Source organism: Gigantopelta aegis, chromosome 6, assembly GCF_016097555.1.
Source record: "Gigantopelta aegis isolate Gae_Host chromosome 6, Gae_host_genome, whole genome shotgun sequence".
In the NCBI taxonomy this organism is placed as follows: Eukaryota; Metazoa; Mollusca; class Gastropoda; order Neomphalida; family Peltospiridae; genus Gigantopelta; species Gigantopelta aegis.
Genome location: NC_054704.1, coordinates 87,814,650 through 87,838,252, shown reverse-complemented (window position 1 = coordinate 87,838,252; position 23,603 = coordinate 87,814,650). Strand labels below are relative to the sequence as shown.

The 23,603-nt window shown below is 36.6% G+C and overlaps 2 protein-coding genes across 3 annotated transcripts in view; one reads left to right on the top strand and one right to left on the bottom strand.

Moving 5' to 3' along the window:
• LOC121375051 (tubulin polyglutamylase TTLL7-like) overlaps positions 1-10,564 on the bottom strand; it is a 45,229-nt gene extending 34,665 nt beyond the window's left edge. For both annotated transcript variants that reach the window (XM_041502266.1, XM_041502268.1), the window contains exons 1-3: positions 10,433-10,564; positions 3,867-4,232; positions 1,992-2,207 (exon numbers count right to left, since the gene is read on the bottom strand). In XM_041502266.1, coding sequence (XP_041358200.1) covers positions 1,992-2,207; positions 3,867-3,924 — 274 coding nt within the window. In that variant the 5' untranslated portion in view covers positions 3,925-4,232; positions 10,433-10,564. The remainder of the gene's footprint in view (positions 1-1,991; positions 2,208-3,866; positions 4,233-10,432) is intronic.
• Positions 10,545-23,603, top strand: part of LOC121375052 (elongation of very long chain fatty acids protein 5-like) — a 48,087-nt gene continuing 35,028 nt past the window's right edge. The window contains exons 1-2 of the mRNA XM_041502269.1: positions 10,545-10,668; positions 13,732-13,803. Coding sequence (XP_041358203.1) covers positions 13,797-13,803 — 7 coding nt within the window. The 5' untranslated portion in view covers positions 10,545-10,668; positions 13,732-13,796. The remainder of the gene's footprint in view (positions 10,669-13,731; positions 13,804-23,603) is intronic.

The window sequence follows — 23,603 nt, the reverse complement described above, 5'->3', positions numbered from 1 at the left end:
AATTTTACTCGGTCGTTTCCGGCAGTGTTCTACGGGAGTAATGTTTTAATACTTTTATAGGGCATTTTCGTAATTATTGATTTACATATCGGTGTAAAATATTATTGCAATGAATTAAGAAAGCATTTAATTGTGGAATTTGAAATTTTAGCGTATGGTCTGGCACAGCACTTTAAAGGAAAGACAAAATTCAAAGCAAAGGACTGCAAGAAAAAACTAAAATTGCCAAAAAGGCGGGTTCATTCACACTTCCAAAATATACACACCTCCCCCAACCAGCACCATTTCGTTGGGAGTTTTGAATAGTAGTAATCTATAATAACCACTTGTATGTACACTCACATATTCAATCAACAGACAATTCTTACAGTTACACTTTAACTTTACGCAATGATCAAAGTGTAAAACAAAGTCACTTTGACCTATTATCTGCAGAATGACATGGCAATTTCAGCCACATGCAGATATCTATGTGTGAGGTGTTATCAAAGCTGACAGCTACAGTATTAAGAGGCATTTAGCAATTGAAGTTCTAACTCAACACTAATACCTAGTCAGTATTCAACTTGAGCTAGACATACCGGCCTCGGTGGCGCAGTGGTTAAGCCATCGGACTACAGGCCGGTAGGTACAGGGTTCGCAGCCCGGTACCGGCTCCAACCCAGAGCGAGTTCTTAAGGGCTCAATGGGTAGGTGTAAGACCATTACACCCTCTTCTCTCTCACTAATCACTAACCAACTAATGACTAATCCACTGTCCTGGACAGACAGCCCAGATAGCTGAGGTGTGTGCCCAGGACAGCATGCTTGAATCTTAATTGGATATAAGCACGAAAATAAGTTTAAAATTTAAAAAAATGAGCTACATAAAAATAGGTTCTTCATGACAACAGACGGTATTGGGTTTTTAAAATTATGTTTTTATTATTATTTTATTATTTTAAATTTGTTGTCTGTATTTAGCCACTGACATATTGAATATATTTTAACATTTGATTTACATGAATAAATGATGAAATACTCACTTAGCAATTTAATATTGGAAGACAGAAAGAAAGAAAGAATTTTTTTTTTTATTTAACGATGCACTTATATGCAAGTTATTTATTTATGAGCCGATTGTTTGTACATAATTTTTATTTTATTTTTTAAATTTCCAAAACACTTTTACTTTTTTTGTCATGTCAAACCAAACTAAAATTATTTTAAAAAACCATGAGGATGGTATGAACTATAGATAGCTATGTTTTTTATCATATAGTGTGCACAGCAAACATTCAAAAGCAAATTTATATAACAAAAGTTAAATTGATCAGGGGTGTGCAACCTTCAAGTCGATGACTCATTCGCAATGTAAGTATCTTTTTTATTTTGTATAAAACACAACCGGATCCACTGTCTACCGCTACACTGATCATCAGTTTATACCAACTGGTCATTCTTTATTTTATAACCAGAAATACATTGGATTTGTCACAAATGATAACACAATCAATAAATTTAAAATAATATGTAAATTAGAAGTTAATTTTTTGTTTTGTTTTTTAATTTACACTTAAATGGACATTCCTGACTTTGCTGCATTATAAGATGTTTCCGACTAATAAAATATTTATATGATTAAACTTACATATTAAATATATGTTTTGGTTTAGAATATCAGTGTCTGTATATTCAATATGTTTCTGGTCGTCTTAATATTTGTAAGAAGCCCAATAATTTTGTACGTATAAAAAAAAAATATTTTAGGAAATAAAATGAAATTTAACCTAGTACAAATATTAAAACGATCAGAAACATGTTTAATATATAGCCACTAATATTTTATGCAGAAAAAATATATTTCATATGTAATTACATTCGTTAAAAAGTCTCTGTTAGTTGATAACATCTTAAAAATTGCAGCAAACTCAGGAATGTCTCTTTAAGAAGGGTAAATGCCTTTAAGACAGGTCAATGGCTGTATCATGTTTCAGTACTCCCCTACTCACCAACTTCGTATCTTGTTCCGGTCAGGTTGGCAGTTATCAGATGTCTTTTTCTTTTCTTTTTCTTATGCAGCAGATTGCCGCTGGCATCCCGTTTGTAAGTGTCAGTGGTGTGCGCATTCCTCTGCTGGATCCCCGCACTGTGACCATCTTCCCGCTGTGTTTGGGACGAGGTGGCACTGTTCTTCGTGCACTGAGTTAGGTAACTCATGCCAACATCTGTGGGGAGATTTAAATACATGACAGACAGACAGACACACTAGAAGATATACAAGCAGACAGTCAGACAGACAGACAGACAGCAAAGTAGACAAACTGATATACAGACAGACAGACAGCAAGACAGACACACATATACAGACAGCAAGACAGATAAACAGATATACAGACAGATAGAGAGACAAACAAACAGATACAAAAACAGTGAGACAAACAAATAGATATACAGACAAATAAACAGATATACAGACAGTGAGACAGATAAACAGATATACAGAAAGACAGCGAGAAAGACAGATATACAAAGACAATGAGACAGACAAACAGATATACAGTGACAGTGAGACAGACAAACAGATATACAGAAAGTGAGACAGATATACAAACAGATATACAGACAGTGAGACAGACAAACAAATATATAAACAGTGAGACAGACAAATATATATATATAGACAGTGAGACAGGCAAACATATATATAGACAGTGAGACAGGCAAACAGATATACAGACAGTGAGACAGACAAACATATATATAGACAGTGAGACAGACAAACAGATATACAGACAGAAAGTAAGATAGACAAATGTACAGACAGACAGATATACAGACAGTGAGACAGATAATCAGATATACAGATGGACAGTGAGACAAACAGATATACAGACAGAAAGTGAGATAGACAAATGTACAGACAGCCAGATATACAGACAGTGAAACAGATAATCAGATATACAGATGGACAATGAGACAGACAAACAGATATAAAGACAGTGAGACAGACAAACAGATATAAAGACAGTGAGACAGACAAACTGATATAAAGACAGTGAGACAGACAAACAGATATAAAGACAGTGAGACAGACAGACAGATAGACAGCTAGACAAGCAGGGCTAGCTCTGGCACTCGCCAAATTCGCCAACTGCCAATTTTAAACACATCTGGCGAATTTTATTTTAATTTGGCAAAATAATTTCATGTCATGATTGATATTTTATTGAAAATAATGGTGGCTTTCTTTAAGTTTTGAAATTTAATAGATTATTTGGCTAAATTTTCTACATGCCCAAAGCCAGCCCTGGACAAGACAAACAGACAGCGAGACAAACAGATATTCAGACAAGCACAAACCGACTGAAACAGATGAGACAGACAGAGAGACAGTTAAAAAGGTTTGTTAACATTTGTTTTGTTTAATGACACCACTAGAGCACACTGATTTATTAATGTCAAACATTTGGTAATTTTGACATATAGTCTTAGAGAGGAAACCCACAACATTTTCCATTAGTAGCAAGTGATCTTTTATATGCACAATCCCAAAGACAGGATAGCACATACCACGGCCTTTGATATACCAGTTGTCGTGCACTGGCTGAAATGAGAAATAACCCAATGGCTCCACTGACAGGGATCTGAGACTGACCGTGCAATAGACAAGCTCTTTACCACTGGGCTACATCCAGCAATGACAGAGAGACAGAGACAGAGAAATAGATAGATTCAAAGACAGAGAGAGATGAAAGGAGAGGATGGAAAAAACGAGAGGAGAAAGAGAAAACATGAGAGAGAAAGAGAAAAAAAAAAGAGAGAAGGAGGACGTGGAATTTGGTAACTATGTATCTTTCATTTAAGTACTAAAACAACCAACTAACCAGATCTGTCAATAGACGACAGTGAACTCATGGAGATACTTTGCTTTATTCCTGGCATAATTACTTTTCAGTACACATTTAGCTCTGTCCACTTGTCAAGTATTGTTATCACACCTATCTCATACATGTAGACAGTTCACTAACTCTCTTCCAACTGCACAGCTATTGGAATGTTCCTTGGATTTCACACCTACAAAATGTATTCTTCCAACAGCAGCTGCAGAAGTTCAAAACGTCCCTTTCTCTCAGATTAGTGCTGCCTAATTGTTCTTGACAATGGGATCTTTTTTAAGTATAATCCAAATAGGATTAAATATCACAAAGGTTTACAACGCCCTCTTGGTCTTTTTCTATCAATCAACATTTCTGAAAAATAAAACATTTAAAGTTTTTTAGGTGTTTTTTTTTTACACAACCAATTCAAATTTAAACATCTTTCTACATTAGTTTATGAAGAATGCAACAGAGAATCGATTTTAAAATTAACCAATCAAAACTTTTGGAAGAAACAGATTTTGAAATTTTCAAAGTTGAACATAAATTAAAATAATCAAAAGTTAGAAAATTTAAATTTTAAAAATGTCTCTTTATTAGTTTTTGGAGACTGCCTCATGGAATCCACAGATAAGTTTCAGAATCATTCAATCAAAGCTGTTAAAAGTAATCTTGAAATGTTCAATGTTAAACTATTTTAATTAATAGAAACAAAAATCAGATTTTAACAAAATGTCTCAATGCCACTGAGAATCACTGTATGAAGTTGAGAAGATTATAAATGAAATTTTGTTAAATGCACATGTATGTACATGGTTTCTGCCAGAGGATATAGATGTAAAATTGTGTACCCTAATATCTTCGATTTTAATTATATTTTTATAATTTTCTGATAAATGATAGTGAGAAAACTGCTATTTAAAATCTGTCAAACTATATAAAATGCAGTGATCAATTTTAAAACATTTCAAACCCATAACCACCTAGCAGAGCCACTTAAAGTGACATACCCTAGTTTTTAAATACTAAGACTAATTTTTCACTGTTGGAGCCGTTTTAAAAAACTGAAATCATACTTTACTTAGATTGTATTGTTTAGATTATCCATTTCGAAGTGTTTTTGGTCATCCTGGTGTTTTTAATATCACAAAATATATTTCTCATATTTTTAAAAATGCACGTGCGTCTGAGAAGTAACAGTTATGGAGTCGAGTATTTCAACAAGTCAAAGTCACAGACTCATGTTTCACTTGATTGTAACTTTATACAGGTTTGCAGATTAAGTAAACCTGGTGTAGGTGTAGACTTTTGCCGGCTCCTCTGTACAGGACAGGTAGTTGGTTTGTTGGTATGTATGTACCCTCAAATTATTTTCTGGCAGAAACCCAATGTATTTTCAAGTAACCTTTTAGTAGACCATTTAGTAGGTAAACTGGACATGGTGTATGCATTTATATAACAGCAGGGCTTTACATCTCATTAATTTGGGCACAACAGGCTTTGTTGTCTGTTACAGTGAGTACACCAAGATCTTTTTAGTGCAATATTATTAACATCTGTTGAGAGTTGTGGATATTCAAAAATGCATTTCACATCAAATTTCAATCTAATTAAAACATGTGTAACATTTCACAGATTTTGCACTAAAATATTTCGAGGTCAGCATGTTTGTAGTTTATTTGGGTGTGATTATTTTGGGTGTATGAATTTTGGGGAAATGTTTATCACTTTGACGTTGGTGCAATAACCATGACAGGCTTAAAGATTTGGGCACAGAGAAGTCTCTTTCACACAGACAGAATAGAACATACCAAGACGTTTTGTATACACTAACTACCGTCTTTTGTAGACAAAGAAATTCCAAATATATTTGGAAGACAAGAATACACTAATTATTTATTAAATATGATCCAACAATTACTAGAGATATATTCATGTAAATAAATAAAAATATAAATTTATAATACAGTACATAATAGAAGAAAATTATTAGACACCATTTGCACTAAATATTAAGAGCATAAATACCATATGTATGCTACATTATGTATTTTGGTTCTAAGCATTTCAGCAAACTCGCTTTTTATAATACATATATTACAACAGGACTACAAGTAATCAAGACTGGACAACAGAATGCATCAATCAAGATTAGGAATCAATTATTCTCCAAGATGAATAATTAATTTTTCTTGTTGAATCTCTATTTCGGCAATTAGTACCAAGGAGAGGTTGTTAATTATCTTGGATGGAATACAGCGTATTTCTCAAGGTAACAAGTCGGGGGAGGTTTATTCAATTACTTCAGCTGGCAATCATACGTTCTTCAGTAATTACATATAATTCAATTGTATGGTCATCAGTAACCACATGTGATTTCTTTAATTGTACACAATTTTAGCTCGACTAAATATTTCTCGATAAGGGGTTTGCACTGCTGGTTCAGGGAACATTTTGTCCAGTATCGCGTAGCAATGATACTTAAGTTTCAGAGATCGCTACACAATTTTATAATGGTAAACAGTAATTGCTAATCAATTTTCATTTAACTAGAAATATTGCTAATCAAGATTTTAAAAACAAAATGTTCCCTGTAGTTATATATGTTGTGCATGAAATGGCTATAAGGCATTTACCGGTAGCATGTTTCAGTTGTGACATTTGGTTTAGAGTGAGAGACAAAACCTACTGCCAGCACATCCTAATTAGAAGCAAGGAGTCTTTAGGGGAACGAGGCCTACTGACCTATAGAGCTTCAATTTTGTCAGTAGTAGGTAATCCATTAATATGTAAAGACCACCTTAGAATATCCATGTGTCAAATTTAAGAATCTTTGAAAATTTCAATGTTAAATTTTTATTTAAATTTTTAAAATTTAATAACAATTCTTAAATATCTCTTTATTAGTTTGTGCAGACTGCCCCAGGGAATCATAGTACCATGTTTGAGAACTATTCCAGCAAAACTCTAGAATATGGACTTTTAAATTGTCAATGTTACATTTCTATTAACATTTTAGAAATTCAAAATTTCCTAAATATTTCTCTATTAGTTGATTGAGACTAGAATCATATAACCAAGTTTCAGAATTATTGGAAACATATTACAATGGCAGCAAACTCAGGACCGTCTCTTTAAATAAAGAAAGCAATTTGATTGCTATATTTATGACTGATAAAAATAGAATCTTTATTTAAAATTTAATTCTGTCAGAAATATGGTGGTATATATCATTCAGTCAAAAAACCAAAAAGAAAAAAAAAGAAAGAGAAAAGAAACAAAGACAACCCATTAAATTTAACAGATTTTTGTCTTAAGGTAAATGCAAGACATGAACACTGTACTTTTATTGTGCACAGCCAGGCCAATCTATCAGCCATCCTGACAGGCTATTGATTGAGGCCTTACGTAAAGTAGATACAATCCATACACCATATTTTTACCACACAATATCGATGGCCAGGCCAGATTATTGTCCTGAGATTCACAAAATGATTACACATAAAAAGCCTTCTAGAAGATTAATATCAGTTGTTAAATGTCTCGTACTCAGTTGGCACAAGATATATCTGATATATGTTACAGTAAAATACATGTATTCAGATTATAGAACAATAAATAATAGAACAATATATTTTATGTCTCATCAGTTTTAGCATCATTGCTTATTTAGGTGTTTTTTAACATATATGTACATAATGTTTATGTCGAATGACTAGATAACATCTATTTTCATAATTTATTCCTAAAATTGATTTTAGAGATAAAATAATTATAAATACAATAAGGAGAAATTATTGCTGTATGAATTCCACTATTCAGTATAAAACTAGTTGTGCTGTGCTTTGTTGATGCAGTGGTTCTCAAATAATCCACTTTCTCTGAGTACTGTTTCACCACAGATTTAATTACATCTAATTAAAACAATATCTTACATTCCAACTCTAATAATTAATCTTAATTTATAAAGTCATGTATGTTCAAATATATATCACATGCATTAAAAACCTTACTTTTATACTTGTAGGGACATGATCTAGCTCATAGGATTGCACCCCCATCATTGGACTTATTCACTGATTTTTTTTTTTCCCATCCCAAACAGTATACATGACAGGTATATCAAAGAATGCGGTACCTGCTGTAACAGATCCCTTGTTACTAAAGTAACAATCTACCAGGTTCCATCTAAAACTAAGTTAGAATCAGGGCACATTTTGTTCAGTATTACATTGCGATTTGCTACGCAAGTTTTAGAGATCGCTAAACAATATTAAAACATTAAACAGTACTTGCTAATCAATTTTCAATTTACTAGAAATATCGTTAATCGAGATTTTAAAAACAAAATGTTCTCTGAGAAATACCAAATGTTTGACTTCCAATAGCTGATGACTAATTAAATGAATGTGATCTAGAGCTTTAACTTTTAAACTTGTAATATTAGAGGGATTCACTAAACTCTCACAACTTTGCAATCTTGCAGTGCTATGCAAGAACACTTGCCAGGATGATGCAATATATATGGCTTGAGAGAGCTTATGAAATCTTTATGAATTAGGCATCGGGCCTAATTCACAAAGGTCTCTTAGGCTCTGCTAGACAACAAAGCATCCTCTTTGCAAGTCTTTTAGCATTGCGCTGCGAGATCGCAAAGTTGCAAGAGTTTAGTGAATTAGGCCCCTGGTCTTTTATTCAACATACATTTATTATCCACATAGTTCATGTTATACAGGGAAATACAACCAGTATGACATACGTGTGTCATAACGATTTCAATTGACAAATGAATGACATAATTTTGGGAAGTGACATCATAACATAATATCTGGCTTCCTCAGTCTTAGCTCTGTGTAACCATTTACTAAAATTTACTAGTTATGTTTGAAATGTTTTGACACTGTTAAAAAGAATTGTTATTCATAAAAAAATATTATTATGGATAATAAATAAATTATTACACTCACCTGTGAATCTTAATGATTTTACAAAACTTGTGTCAGGATTCATGTATTACTCTCGATCTCCCTAGTACAATACAAGAATCCTGACACTCGTTTCATAAAATTAGAATGTCATACAAGCTCATGAAATAATCTCTACATATGTACCATAAAAGTAAAATTTATTGTAGTCAAAAAATGTCTTTTTACTATAACACTGAATGGATATGCAGGGTTTAAGCTGAATCTAAATTATTAATATTAATGATGAAATTGGGTTAGAAAACCAAATACACGTTTGACTTTTAAAACAAAATAGCCAAAAGGCAGCTGATCTATCAGGGTATGCAGCTATTTTCAAATTAGCTTTTAGGTGAATAAATAATAAAAATTTAATATATTTACCAAATTCAACTTTAATTCACATTTGACATTTCAAAAGACCCATCACACCTCATTCTAACTATGGGCCCGGACATAGTATCAGTATGCACTAAGATTTTTGACATTGTTGACTAATGCATGGGGAAAGTAAACAAATATGTCACATTCATAAAAATATTAATAAAACTTAGGTTAAAACAAGCAAGGAAAGCTAGATTGAACTTACCCCACTCATAAATATGGCACATTATTACTTCATTTGAATTACTTATATATTTATAATATAATTTTTGATAAATATGAAATTTTATTCATTATAATCTGAAAAATACTTGTATAATATATTAATTATTGAAAATAAAACATAAAATAACAAACACAATATATAAAATTAAAAGAAATTCTAATTAATTTTATATTATTTAAAAAAAAAAAATCTTTACAAATATGTTTTATGTTTTTATTAAATTTTTGTACCGAAGTTCCATATTTGACACACACTACAGGAAAAAACTGACAGCACCCCCTGGCGGGTTTCTTCCTGTAGTGTACATGTGTATTAGTGATTAATAAGTCAAATATTTGTTATCAGCAAACTCGACAGCTAATATTTATTTTCCTTTTTATTTTGATAATCTGCAAAACACTGTATTTTTGGAAAGAGTTCAACCCGTCGAACTCATGCCAAATTTGTCATTTAAGGTGCTGAAAACTGGTTACACAAGAATAATTGATTTATTTTTTAAATTAAAGTGGACCTCTCCTCCCCCACCCTCAGCTAAGGGTCTGCATTTATATATAATTTACAGTGGGGTTTTTGTTTAGTTTTGGGGGTTTTCATGTAGGCCTAGCCTATCATGATGGGGTGAGGACATGAACCTCTGACCCCTCCGCCATCAATACACACACACACACACACACACACACACACACACACCCGTGGCCACACCAGTGAATATTAAGTCCAATACATCTGCTGTCAACTGAGCTCAAACTTAGTTGACGGCAAATGTATCAGGCAAATGGATAAAAAGTATAACAAAATGAAGATTATCATTAAATTGATTCGTCATCCGTTTACAAATTACAGAGCTCTCCTCTAGCTGGCACCTTAAATACATATTACTACTACATTGGATAGTCGCTATCATATATAGATCAATACTTAAAAGCACTAGTTCAGTTTACAGAACATAAAAATACTGTTACAAACATACATGTCATAAATAACGTGTGAAAACCAACCTGTGTATCCTGGCTTTTCCTAATGTTACAAATGTCGGCCATTTTTGTTTGGTCATGTGACTTCAGCACTTGACAACATCATTCCTTTTGGACGCTTTCACCTAGCAACTGTCAAAACTACTGAGTGCAAACTATTAAAAGTGAACCGCGACTTGCACGAACGGCAAATTTAATTCGCGTTAAAAGTATGTAAACAAACAATCGCACAGCTACTTGACACGAACTGGTATATTTGGGTAAATATGATCTCCCACAAGATACATGATACTTTTTCTGCCATTTAAAGCTACAGTCTCTAGAATATTTTGATATTTAACAGGCGCGGATTTAGTGGGGGGGCCCAAGGCCCCCCCCCCCCTATTTTTGGGGTCAAGTTTTTTTTGTTTTTTTAACTATAGCATACACTAGAGTGGAATTACACAAAAATGCACTTATTTCCCAAGAGTCTTTAAATTATATTTTGTTCATGAAAATCGTCTTAAAGGGACATTCCTGAGTTTGCTGCAATTTTTAAGATGGTATCGACCAACAGAGACTTTTTAATGATTGTAATTACATAACAAATATATATTTCTGCATAAAATGTTACTGACTGTATATTAAACATGTTTCTGACTGCTTTAATATATTACTGAAACAACTGTTTCGATATTTCTTCCCATTTACCGGCAGCCGCAGTCAACGGAAAACCAGCTTAATATGGGAAGGAGTGATGACCACTTTAACTTTAAAAAAAAAAAAAGAGACCAGAGTTTATGAAATTTTGAAGATAACAAAAACAGTATGACAATACCAAAAACATACGTTAATATAGCTATTTTGTTACTCAGATGCGAGGAAATCGCGTTTCAGGCCACTTAAATTTCAAAATTTCGCGGGGGAGCATGCCCCCGGACCCCCCTAGGAATCTCGGGCGCTTCGCGCCCCGCCCCCCCCCCCCCCCATTTAAAAATCCTGGATCCGCGCCTGTTTAAACATTTAGACTAGATCATCAGCTTTTATCTTCTTAACCTGGCGCGCCATTGTTCAGTTTCTTTTAGAGGTTCTTTATAGTCTATGTAACACACTGAAGGTAAAATATTTCAAACAGCCAGCCTCTAGGGTGGGGCGCTAACTATAGTACGTATAATTGGATTCCTAGTGAGAACGTGACTGCCGAATTACCGTGTATAAGAAACTCCATGTACCGCATGACTAATAGGTGAAACATATTTATAAAGTTGTTTTCTGCCTCTTACATATGGGTAACACATTGAATTACTATTTGGGGAATAAAATTTATATTTGAAACTTTAAATGACAGAAAATAATGTAGGGAAACTTATGACGGCAAAACGTTTAGTATATTGGTAAATATGCTTGCTTAAATAAAATAACTTTGTAACTTTAAAAAAAAAAAAAGTGAAATCTGACACTGGATTTAAATGATGCATAATTTGGATATTGTAAATAGAAAATTAAATGCACCAACTGCCACGTCAGTAAATGTAGCTTGGAGGTTACAGTGCAATGCAGAAGTAACACCTTGGTAATCTTTTTTCTTTTCTTTTTTGTCTTAGTATATAGGCGTATAATAGGCCTGTTATGCAATCATTTTGACTTTTTCTGATCAATAAAATATCTCAAAACAAATAAAATAGGTAGGGTTAAATGCAGGATCTTTTCAAAGGTGAAAATCCCCGTGATATTACAAATACAGACTTTAAAATAGTCCAAAGTCATCATTTAAACATGGCAATTTATAGAAATTGTGTATCAAGCAATCCATAATTTTTTTTATTTTCCACAATATCATGCACCATAGACAGCTTTTGAGTCTACAAAATGCTTTGTTGATATCTTCAAATTTATTTCAAGTAAAAATCAGTATTAAACGTTTGTGTCAATGAAAACAGATAAGAATTACTGATAACAGCAGGGGCGTAGGCTGGACGAACACCATCAACCACTCATAACACGGCCTTTGTTACATTAGTCGTGGAACACAGGCTGGAACAAGAAATAGCCCGATGGGCCTACCGATGGAGGTAGCACTGAACTTTTGATAGAGAAGTTAACACCACAAGTCCTGTGATTGGTTATAAATGTGAGTGTGTTGATTGTAAAAAAAAAATAGTTTCATCTGGGCTGAAAATGTATACAATTTTAATTCATCTAGTACCACTGTGTCAAGCAGCCTTGTGCTTCGAACATGTATGGGGTACATGTAAAAAAAAAAAAGTACTCAAATTTTGTGCGAAACTAGGGGTGTTGTAAAAACATCTGATTATACCGAAAATGAGCCATGAAAGGTACCATTTTCTGCAGTTAATACTTTGAGGTAGGGGTTGTAGTACTGATATTCATGGGTCATAGTTTGGTTGATATATTGCATATAGTGTTTTTAAACACAAACGTTAACATGGTCGCCTATGGAATTTGAATTGGTATAGTCATACCTGGAGATCGATCCTAGATCGTACGTATATATCAGGCGAGTACTTTACTGCAGAGGTACTTCCCGACCTGTCATATAATTTATAAAAAAAAGAAGGTTTTATTTAACGACGCACTCAACACATTTTTTATTTACGGTTATATGGCGTCAGACATATGGTTAAGGACCACACAGATTTTGAAAGGAAACCCGCTGTCGCCACTACATGGGCTACTCTTTCCGATTAGCAGCAAGGGATCTTTTATTTGCGCTTCCCACAGGCAGGATAGCACAAACCATGGCCTTTGTTGAACCAGTTATGGATCACTGGTCGGTGCAAGTGGTTTACACCTACCCACTGAGCCTTGCGGAGCACTCACTCAGGGTTTGGAGTCGGTATCTGGATTAAAAATCCCATGCCTCGACTGGGATCCGAACCCAGTACCTACCAGCCTGTAGACCGATGGCCTAACCACGACGCCACCGAGACCGGTTTTAACTTATAAGGTCACAAGGATTATGTCAGCTCAACTAATACTACAAATCTTCAAGAACAGCAAGGTCTACCGACATCAGTTATGTACTGATTAAACCACTGGACTTGAGGCTGATTCACATCCCAGTACCTGCTCCAACCCAAAGCGAACTTTAATGGGTCACTGGGAAGGTGTAAAGGTCATTACACGGACTTGTTTTACACCAACCACTAATAACTAACCATTAACCTATGAACTGAACAGCCAGCCTATATAACTGAGGTACCCAAGAGAGTGTGGTTGGACCTTAATTGGACGCGAAAACAAAATCAAGTTGAAACGAAAGTAACATCTGTTTTCAAATATGCATGTGCAAGAATAATGACTTTTTATTTCATCTTATTAAGGTTCAAGCACGCTGGCTGTAGCGCACGCCTCAGCTACCTTGGCTATATGTTCAGAAGAGATATTGATGCAAGGTTGGTTATTAGTGGTTAGTGCGGCACCAAAATCACCTGGGTCAATTTATTTGAGGCCCGTGTGTGTGTGTGTGTGTGTGTGTTTGAGAGAGAGAGAGAGAGAGAGAGAGAGAGAGAGAGAGAGAGAGAGAGAGAGAGAGAGAGAGAGAGGGGGAACCTGGCAATTTGCAATCTCGACAGCCCACCAAACAAGATGATCCAGCTATTCAACATACAGCCAGATGAGGAAAACTGGATTATAGTAGGCGATTTCAACGGCCACTCTCCCAGTTGGGGTTATATAAGTCTTTATTCCAAGTGTGAAAAAGTAGAAGAATAAATGATTAGCAACAACCTCAATCTCATTAACACACCAGATGATTCAAACACCTTCTACACAAGAGCCTGGCGAACAACCAGTAACCCTGATCTAGCCATTGCCACCGATGACATCCAAAAGATCACTGCCAGGGAAGTCTGTCAGCAGCTCGGTGGTAGTGACCATAAGCCTGTCATCCTAAATATAAAAAAGCAGACCAACTTCGGTGGAAGTAAGTTACAACCCAGCTGGAACTACAAAAAAGAAAAAAAGAAAAGAAAAAAAACAAAAAAACAACAACCTGGAACCTTTTCAAAAAACGTATAGACTCTAATTGTAAGAAAATTACCATCTCAAAACAGTGTAGACCAACATGCCATTTTTGATGCAGCAAAGCAAGCAATACCAAGGGGATGAAGACACAACTACAAACCTTTCTGTAACTCCACTCTCGACAAACTACACAAAGATCTAAGCAAGGCACGCGAGAACATGGAGAAAAAGTCATCCATTCCAAACATTGTGAAGCACAACAACCTGAAAACAGCATTCAATAATGAAAAGCTAGAACAAACCCGGACAAGCTGGCACGAAAACAAAACTGCATCCTTAAATATAGATAAGGACACCAAAAATATCTGGCAACTGACAAACATGTTGAATGAAGATAACACTCAGAGTAGCAAAATAACACTGAAAACAGATCTAGGAGAAGCAACAGGAAAAGCGGCTGCAAACATCTTTGGCAGAGTCTACCAAGCAGAAAGTGAAACCAAGCTCCCAACTGGAAGACGTAGGGAAGTGAGAGAACAGACCAGAGAAATCCTGAACATGCCTGGCCCCGAGATTAGCACGTGCATGGGAAAACACCCGAGTCTGCATGAGCTGGAAGACGCTCTAAGAAAGCTAAAGCAGAAGAAGGCTCCAGGTCCGGATGAAATCACAAATGAAATGCTAAAACACCTTGGATCAGGAGCAAAGCGAACTCTTCTGTACATTTTTAACCAGAGCTGGCATATGGGGAAGATTCCAGAAAAGTGGAAAGAAGCCCACATTAGACCCATTCTCAAGAAGGGAAAGAACAAGAGAGATGCCAAAAGTTACAGGCTAGTCTCCTCAGCTGTGTAGGAAAACTGATGGAAAGAATCATCAACAAAAGACTTCTCTGGCACCTGGAATCCAACTCTATCTTATCTCCAACATAGACAAGGTACAGACAACACCACAGCACAGAAGACCAGCTACACCAGCTGATTGAAAACTCATTTCAGGAAAAAAAAACCCAAAGTTCTCGCTGTCTTCTTTGATATGTCAAAGGCCTTTGACACAGTTTGGAAAGAGGGACTATTGCTCAAGCTTCTGGAGGCAGGTGTCATGGGGAAAATGCACAGATGGCTGAGCAATTATTTGTTCCAGTGCAGTACCAGAGTGGAGGTTGACCATAAACTCGGTAACCATATCAGAATGAGAGAGGGGAGTGCCCCAGGGAAGTGTAATCTCACCCACACTACATAAACGATATCACATCAATCATACACATCAAACATGTCTCTAACACCCTGTATACTGATGATCTCGCAGTATGGATCTCCTCAGAACATACATGCACAGCAACATACAGAATACAAAACACCATAGACAGCGTGTGTGCCTGGACTAAAATATGGGGACTCCAGCTCAACCAATCAAAGACCGTCTCAACACTTTTCTCCATATCCACTCAAAAGGAAAAGGTCATTCTCAAGCTTTCAGACAAACTAGTGCCCCAAGTAGATACACCAACCTTCCTTGGACTGAAATTAGACTCAAGACTAGCTTGGAAGCCTCACATTGAGACCATGGAAACACGAGCTGTTAAGAAACTTTCCCTGGTGAAAGAACTTGCTGGAACCAACTGGGGTGCCAATTCCAGGATCCTCAAGCAGGTGTATACAGGATCCATTCGACCTACAATGGAATATGCATCTACAACTTGGATAAAGCTTCCAAAACACAAAAGAACAAGTTAAATAAAGTACAACACTTGGGCCTTAGAATTATCCTTGGGGCCATGAAAAACAGTCCAATCAGCGAAATGGAAAAGGCAACAGACCTCGAACCTCTGGAATCCAGGCAACAATGCAAGGTTCTTATCCAGGGAGAAAAGATGAAATGACTGCATTCGCATCCACTGCATCAAAGACTCCAGAAAAAAACAAAGAACAGACTAAAACGACAAAGTCTTAACCACCTGATATATAATTTGCAAAAGACAAATTATGATTGCATCAGCCAAAATGCCTTGCAGTGTGAGAAACTCTCTTCAAATGTCTGGGTGCAAACACACCTTCATGAAATCAGGCTGGGTGTTCCAGAACTTGCCAAAAGGGGGGACAGCCACTACCTCTACAGCCAGCCCTCACCATGGAAATGATTCATGAGTGTTATCCAAAGTCAACATGGATCCATGTCTTCACAGATGGTTCAGCAGAGAATGCCATACGAAATGGTGTAAGTGGAGCATATACCAGTTATCCAGATGGATCCCTTGTCTCTCTTTCCACCCCAGTTGGAGAGCTAAGCTCAAACTACATTTGACTGAGGAAGAAGGACAACATAACATAGTGCTTCTCACTGACTCCCTGTCTGCACTCCAGTCACTTTCATCAGGACACACAGACCATATCACCAAACTGCTGCAAACTAAGCTAAACATCCTTGCCCATGGTCAAAGAGTGACCCTCCAGTGGATCCCAGCACACATAGGAGTTGCAGGCAATGAAAAAGCTAACCAACTGGCCAAAGCAGGTAACTGCCTTCCACAAACCCAATCCTCCATCTCATACAATGAAGCCAAGACTAAAACGAAAGTTCAAATGTGATTGGAAGACCAGAAACAATGGATACACCCCTGACAAAGACTGCATAAACCAGTTAGACAGGAAAGAACAAACCATAATTTTCCGTCTGCGAACTGGACATTGCTGGCTGAAAAAACACCTGGAAAAGATGGGTCTCGCGGGTACTGCCCAATGTGAATGTGGTGCTAAAGAACAAACGCTAGAACACATCCTACAAAATTGCCCACACCTGGAAGAGAACCGTCAGAAAGTTTGAACACAAGACACACCCCTCGATATCAAACTCTGGGCAATTCTCGACGACCTCCGGAAGACGTCACATTTCGTCATCACACCCGGATTATTGATCTAATATGGCTAAATCTTGATTGAACGCAGAAGAAGAAGAAGAAAAAGAATATTTCATCCCTCCTGCACTGCCTGTAGAAGTCCATAAACATAATATATTTGGATTCCGTAGAATACTTAACTTGGTTGTATTTTCAATAATTGTCCAGGTTTCAGCAGAGAAAATCAATGCCAAATCAGGCAATCTCATAAAGATTGTTGCAGCTGGTGGAAATTCTGTAATACAATCCACAGAATGCCCATGCGTGATCCATCAGTATAAACAGGAATGTAATCTCAGTACTTCTATGTGGTTCTCTTTAATCACCATGAAGTGTTCGTTATATATACTAGAAACTGGATCTGTACGATCAAGGTTTGATACACCAAGGTGGTAAAATGAATTATGAAACAGTTTCGTCCGTTAAGAACTGCTTTTAATTACGAAGACCAAATATGAGAATTACATTTGATTTCGCCATATATTTATTATCAAATCTTAACGACAAAACCGGATCAAGGCCATATCACTGTACAATGCATCTGGTCTAATAAGCATTTAGCAAAATAGTGATTGTTTCCATGATATCCTTTATTGGATATTTCATCCTTCTTGCACAGCGATAAAGATGACTGCCACTCTCGTACTACTTTACTAAATCAAAAGTAGCACAGGACAGAGCTCACTGGAATAAGTACATGCATTCATTAATCACTGTAAAAAAAAAAAAAAAGATATCATATCATTAATCAGGTGTTCGTGAATGATGAGCATATCCTGGCACCCGTCATGAGTACTTCCATCACAGCGGTCAAATCCGTCACTTCATCTAAAACGATGAAAAGATAAATGTGCAAGAGTCTACGGTTGATCATTCGTTACATTGTTTTATAAATACGTTTTGTTGAAGCGTTTGGACGATAGCTTGTAGGATTCGTTGGATCCTTACTAGGCTTGGAAATAAGAATGATAACTGCTTTCCTCCTATCAAAACGAAAGTCACAAGAAAACCAGATTTTGTTAAAGATATTTAAAAGAACCATCAACGATGATTCAGGTGTAAGTGTTTTAGTAGTTGATAGTGTATTTCATCTGATCATACTGAAGTACCATGGGCTTTACGAAGGGCATCCTGCAACTCCTCCAAAGAAAAATGCCTGTTGTATACTCCAGCATTTTCAGATGAAAAGTTAATAGGTTGCTTTTTGACTTTTTGACAGATGTAAAACATTTGTACTGAAAACAGAAGAGGAGTTATGAGAGAAATTGTCTGCCAATGCTTTGGCAATGACACGATGAGCTGACATCCGTGTCATTGACAGTGGAAAACTGTAGTATTGAGTTCTTTTACGTTTGTTTTACATGTCCAATTCCAGACAGATTTCACAGATGTTTGAGTATTCAACTTGGAGACCTAATTTCTCCAAGGTGCTTTCTTGCTCTGTCTTATTGTTTTATGGGCCTTTACCAGAGCAATGCGATAAGTATTCAAGTTATTCCCGATAGGTTCGGACTTTAATATCTCGAGTTCTGTTTCGCTCTTTAATTGCATCTTTGCATGTGTCATTGCACCATGGTTTACTGAAACGTTTCGGTACTGCCGAAGTTTTAGGGATTGCTTCCTCTGCAATATATTTCAAAGTGGAGATGAACAAAGACATGGGAACATCGGCATCAATAATGTCAGATTGTTGCAGTTTCAGATGCCAACATTGATCACAGTTTGCCTTTACCAACCTCCATCTCTGAACCCGTTCAAGTCATGGAGGGTCATCATTCTCCTAAATAATTGGAAAGTGGTCACCGCCGCAAGGTTCTGGACCAACTTTCCATGAGAAATCAAGACAAAGTGATGGACTACAAAGGGTTAAATAAATAGACGTGAAGGAGCCATTTGCAGTGTAAAAGTAGGCTTTGTATGACTTTTATCATGGAATAGTGTTACGTAATTTTTAAGAATTAAGTTTTCTAATTGTTTACCTCTATTAAATTGTTTATATCCTCGCATCCCCACAAAGTGTGGTAAGCATTTAACTATTCCATAATAACTAATTATGATATCTGGAAAGTCACTAGGGTTAAAATTATAATTGTTACGGGGTTGTAGAACAGAGTTATAGTTTTATGAGCTGTGACTTAAATTATCACCTGCAATCTAATTAAAATTAGCTCCACTATTACATGTGGATCTAAGGGACCGTAACAAAAGTATATTGAAGCCAGAGAGACTAAGTCACTTAGTCTTGATTCTGACCCCCCACCCCCCTCAAAAAGACTAAATGGGCAGTTGACTTTGGCTTCATCAAAATTGACGTTACAGAACAAGGTTTGGAAAAGACCAAAGGAAGACAGTAGTAATATAAAAGATACAAACAGTATTTATTTATGAATGCACATAGTGAAACAATGTTTTTAAACAGTGATATGAGGCCAACCAAGGCACTCTGAAAGGCTTTGTAACTATTAAACTATACATCCAATGACAATATGCCCATTGGTATCTTTCATCAGATGCCAATGACATAAGCTCCAAGTTGGCCTATTTCTCAAGTAATATTTTCCAGCAATTTAAGATAATTTATGCTTCTTTTCTCTTCTTTTTTGCTGTTGCAATTGCCGTTTTTCGGCTCTATTCCAGCGCTTGATGTGCAAGGTAGAGATTTTTTAAACAACTTGTATTGTTGTTAATATCTTGATGCAGGGTTGACTTGTTCCTGTCAAGTCTCTTTTTGTTAATTAGAAGTTACAATATATCGTGAAATGTTTTAATGCGCTGTTTATTGCGAAAAAATATCACACCCACCCGCGACACGACGCCACACGCAAATTTCGATAAGTGAAAAAAGAGAAGTGACTCTTATTAAAGAAAATCATCCTAAACACGCTCAAGATGTATAACAACAATTGTTTGTTTGTTTTGTTGTTTTGTTTGTTTCATTACTTTATTATTTATTAGTGTTACACATGATTGCCAAACCACTTGTCATACTAAGAGAGCTAACTCTTTACGATCGTTACAACGGCAAGACCCGTGTGGTACCAACATGGCCGTTATAACGAGAGTTGACTGTAATACATACCTAGCCACCTTGATATCCTGGTTTGCATGGGCAGTAGGTCGACAATAAATACCTTGACCAGTGTTTTGAAGCCTTTTGGGTTGTGTTTGTATGATGATTTTCAAGTTCAAAGCAAGTGAAGCCAAAAGTGATAAAAAGACTAAATGGAGATGTTGAAATCGTAAACCCCCTCCCCCCCAGACTAAGTGACTTAGTCTCTCTGGCTTCAATATACTTTTGTTACGGTCCCTAACAGCAGCCCGTTGGAGCTCATGTCCAGTTGACCTTTCATTCGACCAATCAAAACCTTACTTGCAAAATCATGCCAGTGATTTGAGAAGAATTTGAAAACATTCGGGATTATGCCGAGGGTGTACAAGATGATTCGGGTGAATTATGAAGTATGCCGGAAACTAATTTAAATATAAAATTTTATATAAAATTCGTTTCAAGACGGAAAAAAACCCGTGATGGTATAGCTATAAAATCTACTAGTATACAATCCAGAGTTTATTATTAAAAAAAAAAAAAAAAAAAAAAAAAAAAAAAAAAATTAAAAATAAAAATAAAATAAAATAAAATAAATAAATAATAAATAGATTGTTCCATGAGCGGAAGTGCCATACGGAATTTATGAAACGAGTTTGGAGATTTTTTTTTTATTATTCATCGAGCGAGAGTAAGGAGTATAAAACAATTTCCAAACGAGTTTAATAAATTTCGTATGGTACTCCCGCTAATGTTATAATGTATTTATTATCCACAGTGTATTTTATAACAAACGTTAAATATGATTGTAATTGCTTCACAATCGTGGTTAACAACATCCAGCGATGTTGCGACCGTCGCAAGCTTGCAGCTGCTACGGCAACTACAGTGTGCTATTACAGTTTTCAATGTATTATTATAGCCCATGTCATAAAGATATCTAGCGTGGGAAAATACGATATTTATGAAACCGTTTATTGTAGTCCATATGGGTATAATAGTGTTCTAGCTAGGATTTTGATGGGGCAGGGCGCTAATTTAATTGTAGGGCATTTTTTAACACGAAAATCTTATTTTTGAGGCAAGTGCTGGATATGATCGAATTTTGTACATTCATAAATATATATGTAGGAATATCTATGCTGGTTTTAATTTACAAAACGTTTTTGGAGGGAGGGGGACAATCAATTTCTAAACCCAAATTTATTATTCTTAAATTTGGATGTTTGATGAAACAGTACATTCATCGCCGTATGCAATTTTATTGTACTAAATATAGACACTATTTAATAAATCTCGTTCCAGCCAGTGCAACACGACTGGTATGTGCCGTGGTATGTGCTATCCTGTCTGTGGGATGGCGTATATAAACGATCACTTGCTACTAATGGAAAAAAGTAGCGGGTTTTTCTCTAAGACTAAATTTCTAAATTACTAAATGTTTGACATCTAATAGCCGATTATTGATAAATCAATATGCTCTAGTGGTGTCGTTAAATAAAATCAAACTTTAACTATTAAAATGTTTTACAAAAGGTTGGATCACCTAAAAAATCATATTATTTTTTCTATTATATACTCTTCAAAAGAAGAAACGCAAAACCACATTGTCGTAACATTTGGAGAATTGATTTAATTATTGAATGGTGAGTCCGATAATTACCAAATGTTGCAGGATTGTTCACAATTCACTCTAGTCCATTGTGAGTAAGTGATAGGACACACCACCAAGGTCAAAGTCATCTGGAGTCAATACCGGGTGTGGCCTCCGCGTGTGTTGACAACTGCCTGGCACCGCCTGCCCATTGAAGCAACCAGAGTACGGATGACGTCCCGGGGGATGGTGGCCCACTCGGCCTGCAAGGCTGCTGCCAGCTCGGGCAGGGTCTGGGGCTGTGGTTGTCGCTGTCGGAGGCGTCGGTCCAACTCGTCCCATAGATGCTCAATTGGGTTCAAATCCGGTGATGTCGATGGCCAAGGAAGGACATTAATGTTGTTGTTCTGTAGGAAAGCCATTGTGAGACGTGCTGTGTGAGGCCTGGCGTTGTCATGTTGGAACACTGCGTTGGCGTTGGCCATAACTGGAACGATGTGTGGCCGGAGGATCTGGTCAATGTAGCCCTGTGCATTCAGGTTGCCCTGCACGTGGACCAGGTCAGTTCTGCCAGTGTGTGAGATGGCTGCCCACACCATGACACTACCCCCGCCGCATCTGTCCACTTCCTGCACGCAGTTTGCCGCATAACGTTCACCACGACGCCTATACACGCGACATCTTCCATCATGACGTCGGAGCAGAAATCGGGACTCGTCACTGAACCACACCTGTCTCCATCGCAGTTGAGGCCATTGTCGATGAATCTGGCACCACTGCAGTCGGAGTCGACGGTGTTGTGGTGTTAAGATGACACCTCGAACTGGACGTCTGGCACGAATTCCTACCTCACGTAGGCGGTTCCGTACGGTTTGGTCGGATATCCTGCGCAAACCTGGTATTGCTGCGGCTGTGGAGGTGGCAGTAGTCAATCGTTCCCGAAGGTGGCGTACCCGGATGTAGCGGTCCTGCCCGGGGGTAGGGACCCGTGGTCGACCGGATCTAGGGAGGTCACGTGTTGATCCATGTTGCTGGTAACGGTCCCACAGTCTGGAGATGGTGCTTGGGGACACATGGAATGCCCTGGCAACGGCCGTTCTGGATTCGCCTGCGTCTAGTCGGCCGATGGCATTGTTTCTCTGCGGTTCACTGAGACGTGGCATGTCCTGGATTGTCAACTGTCGGCCAGATACAGAGGCCAGGCAAGCGAACACCCTGCACTTTTATACTGTCGGTGTTCATGTTGCACGTGCAGACAACGCACGTGCAGTGGTGACATGGTTTGCACGTGGCTGCGTTTTTGCGAATATTCACATTTTGGAACTTTATTGTACAGTAGCTGCGTTTTATCGAATGTAACCGTGGGAATGTGTTTGGGACATGCAATGACCTTATATTCACAAAGCATGAACCGGTAGGAAACATAAAATCGGAGTTATAACCCATTTGTACCCTTTTGCGTTTCTTTTTTTGAAGAGTATATATAGTATTTATACCATTTAATATAATGCCCAAATGTAATTTAAAATAAATAAATGAAATAATTAAAAGAAATCAAGAAATGAAAACAAAGAGAAAGATTAGAAATAAATAAAAAATAAATAAATAAATAAAAGAACAAACAAATTAAAAAATTGACATAAGGATATATTTGTAACAAGTTGATCACTGCATTTAAAAATGAATGAATGAA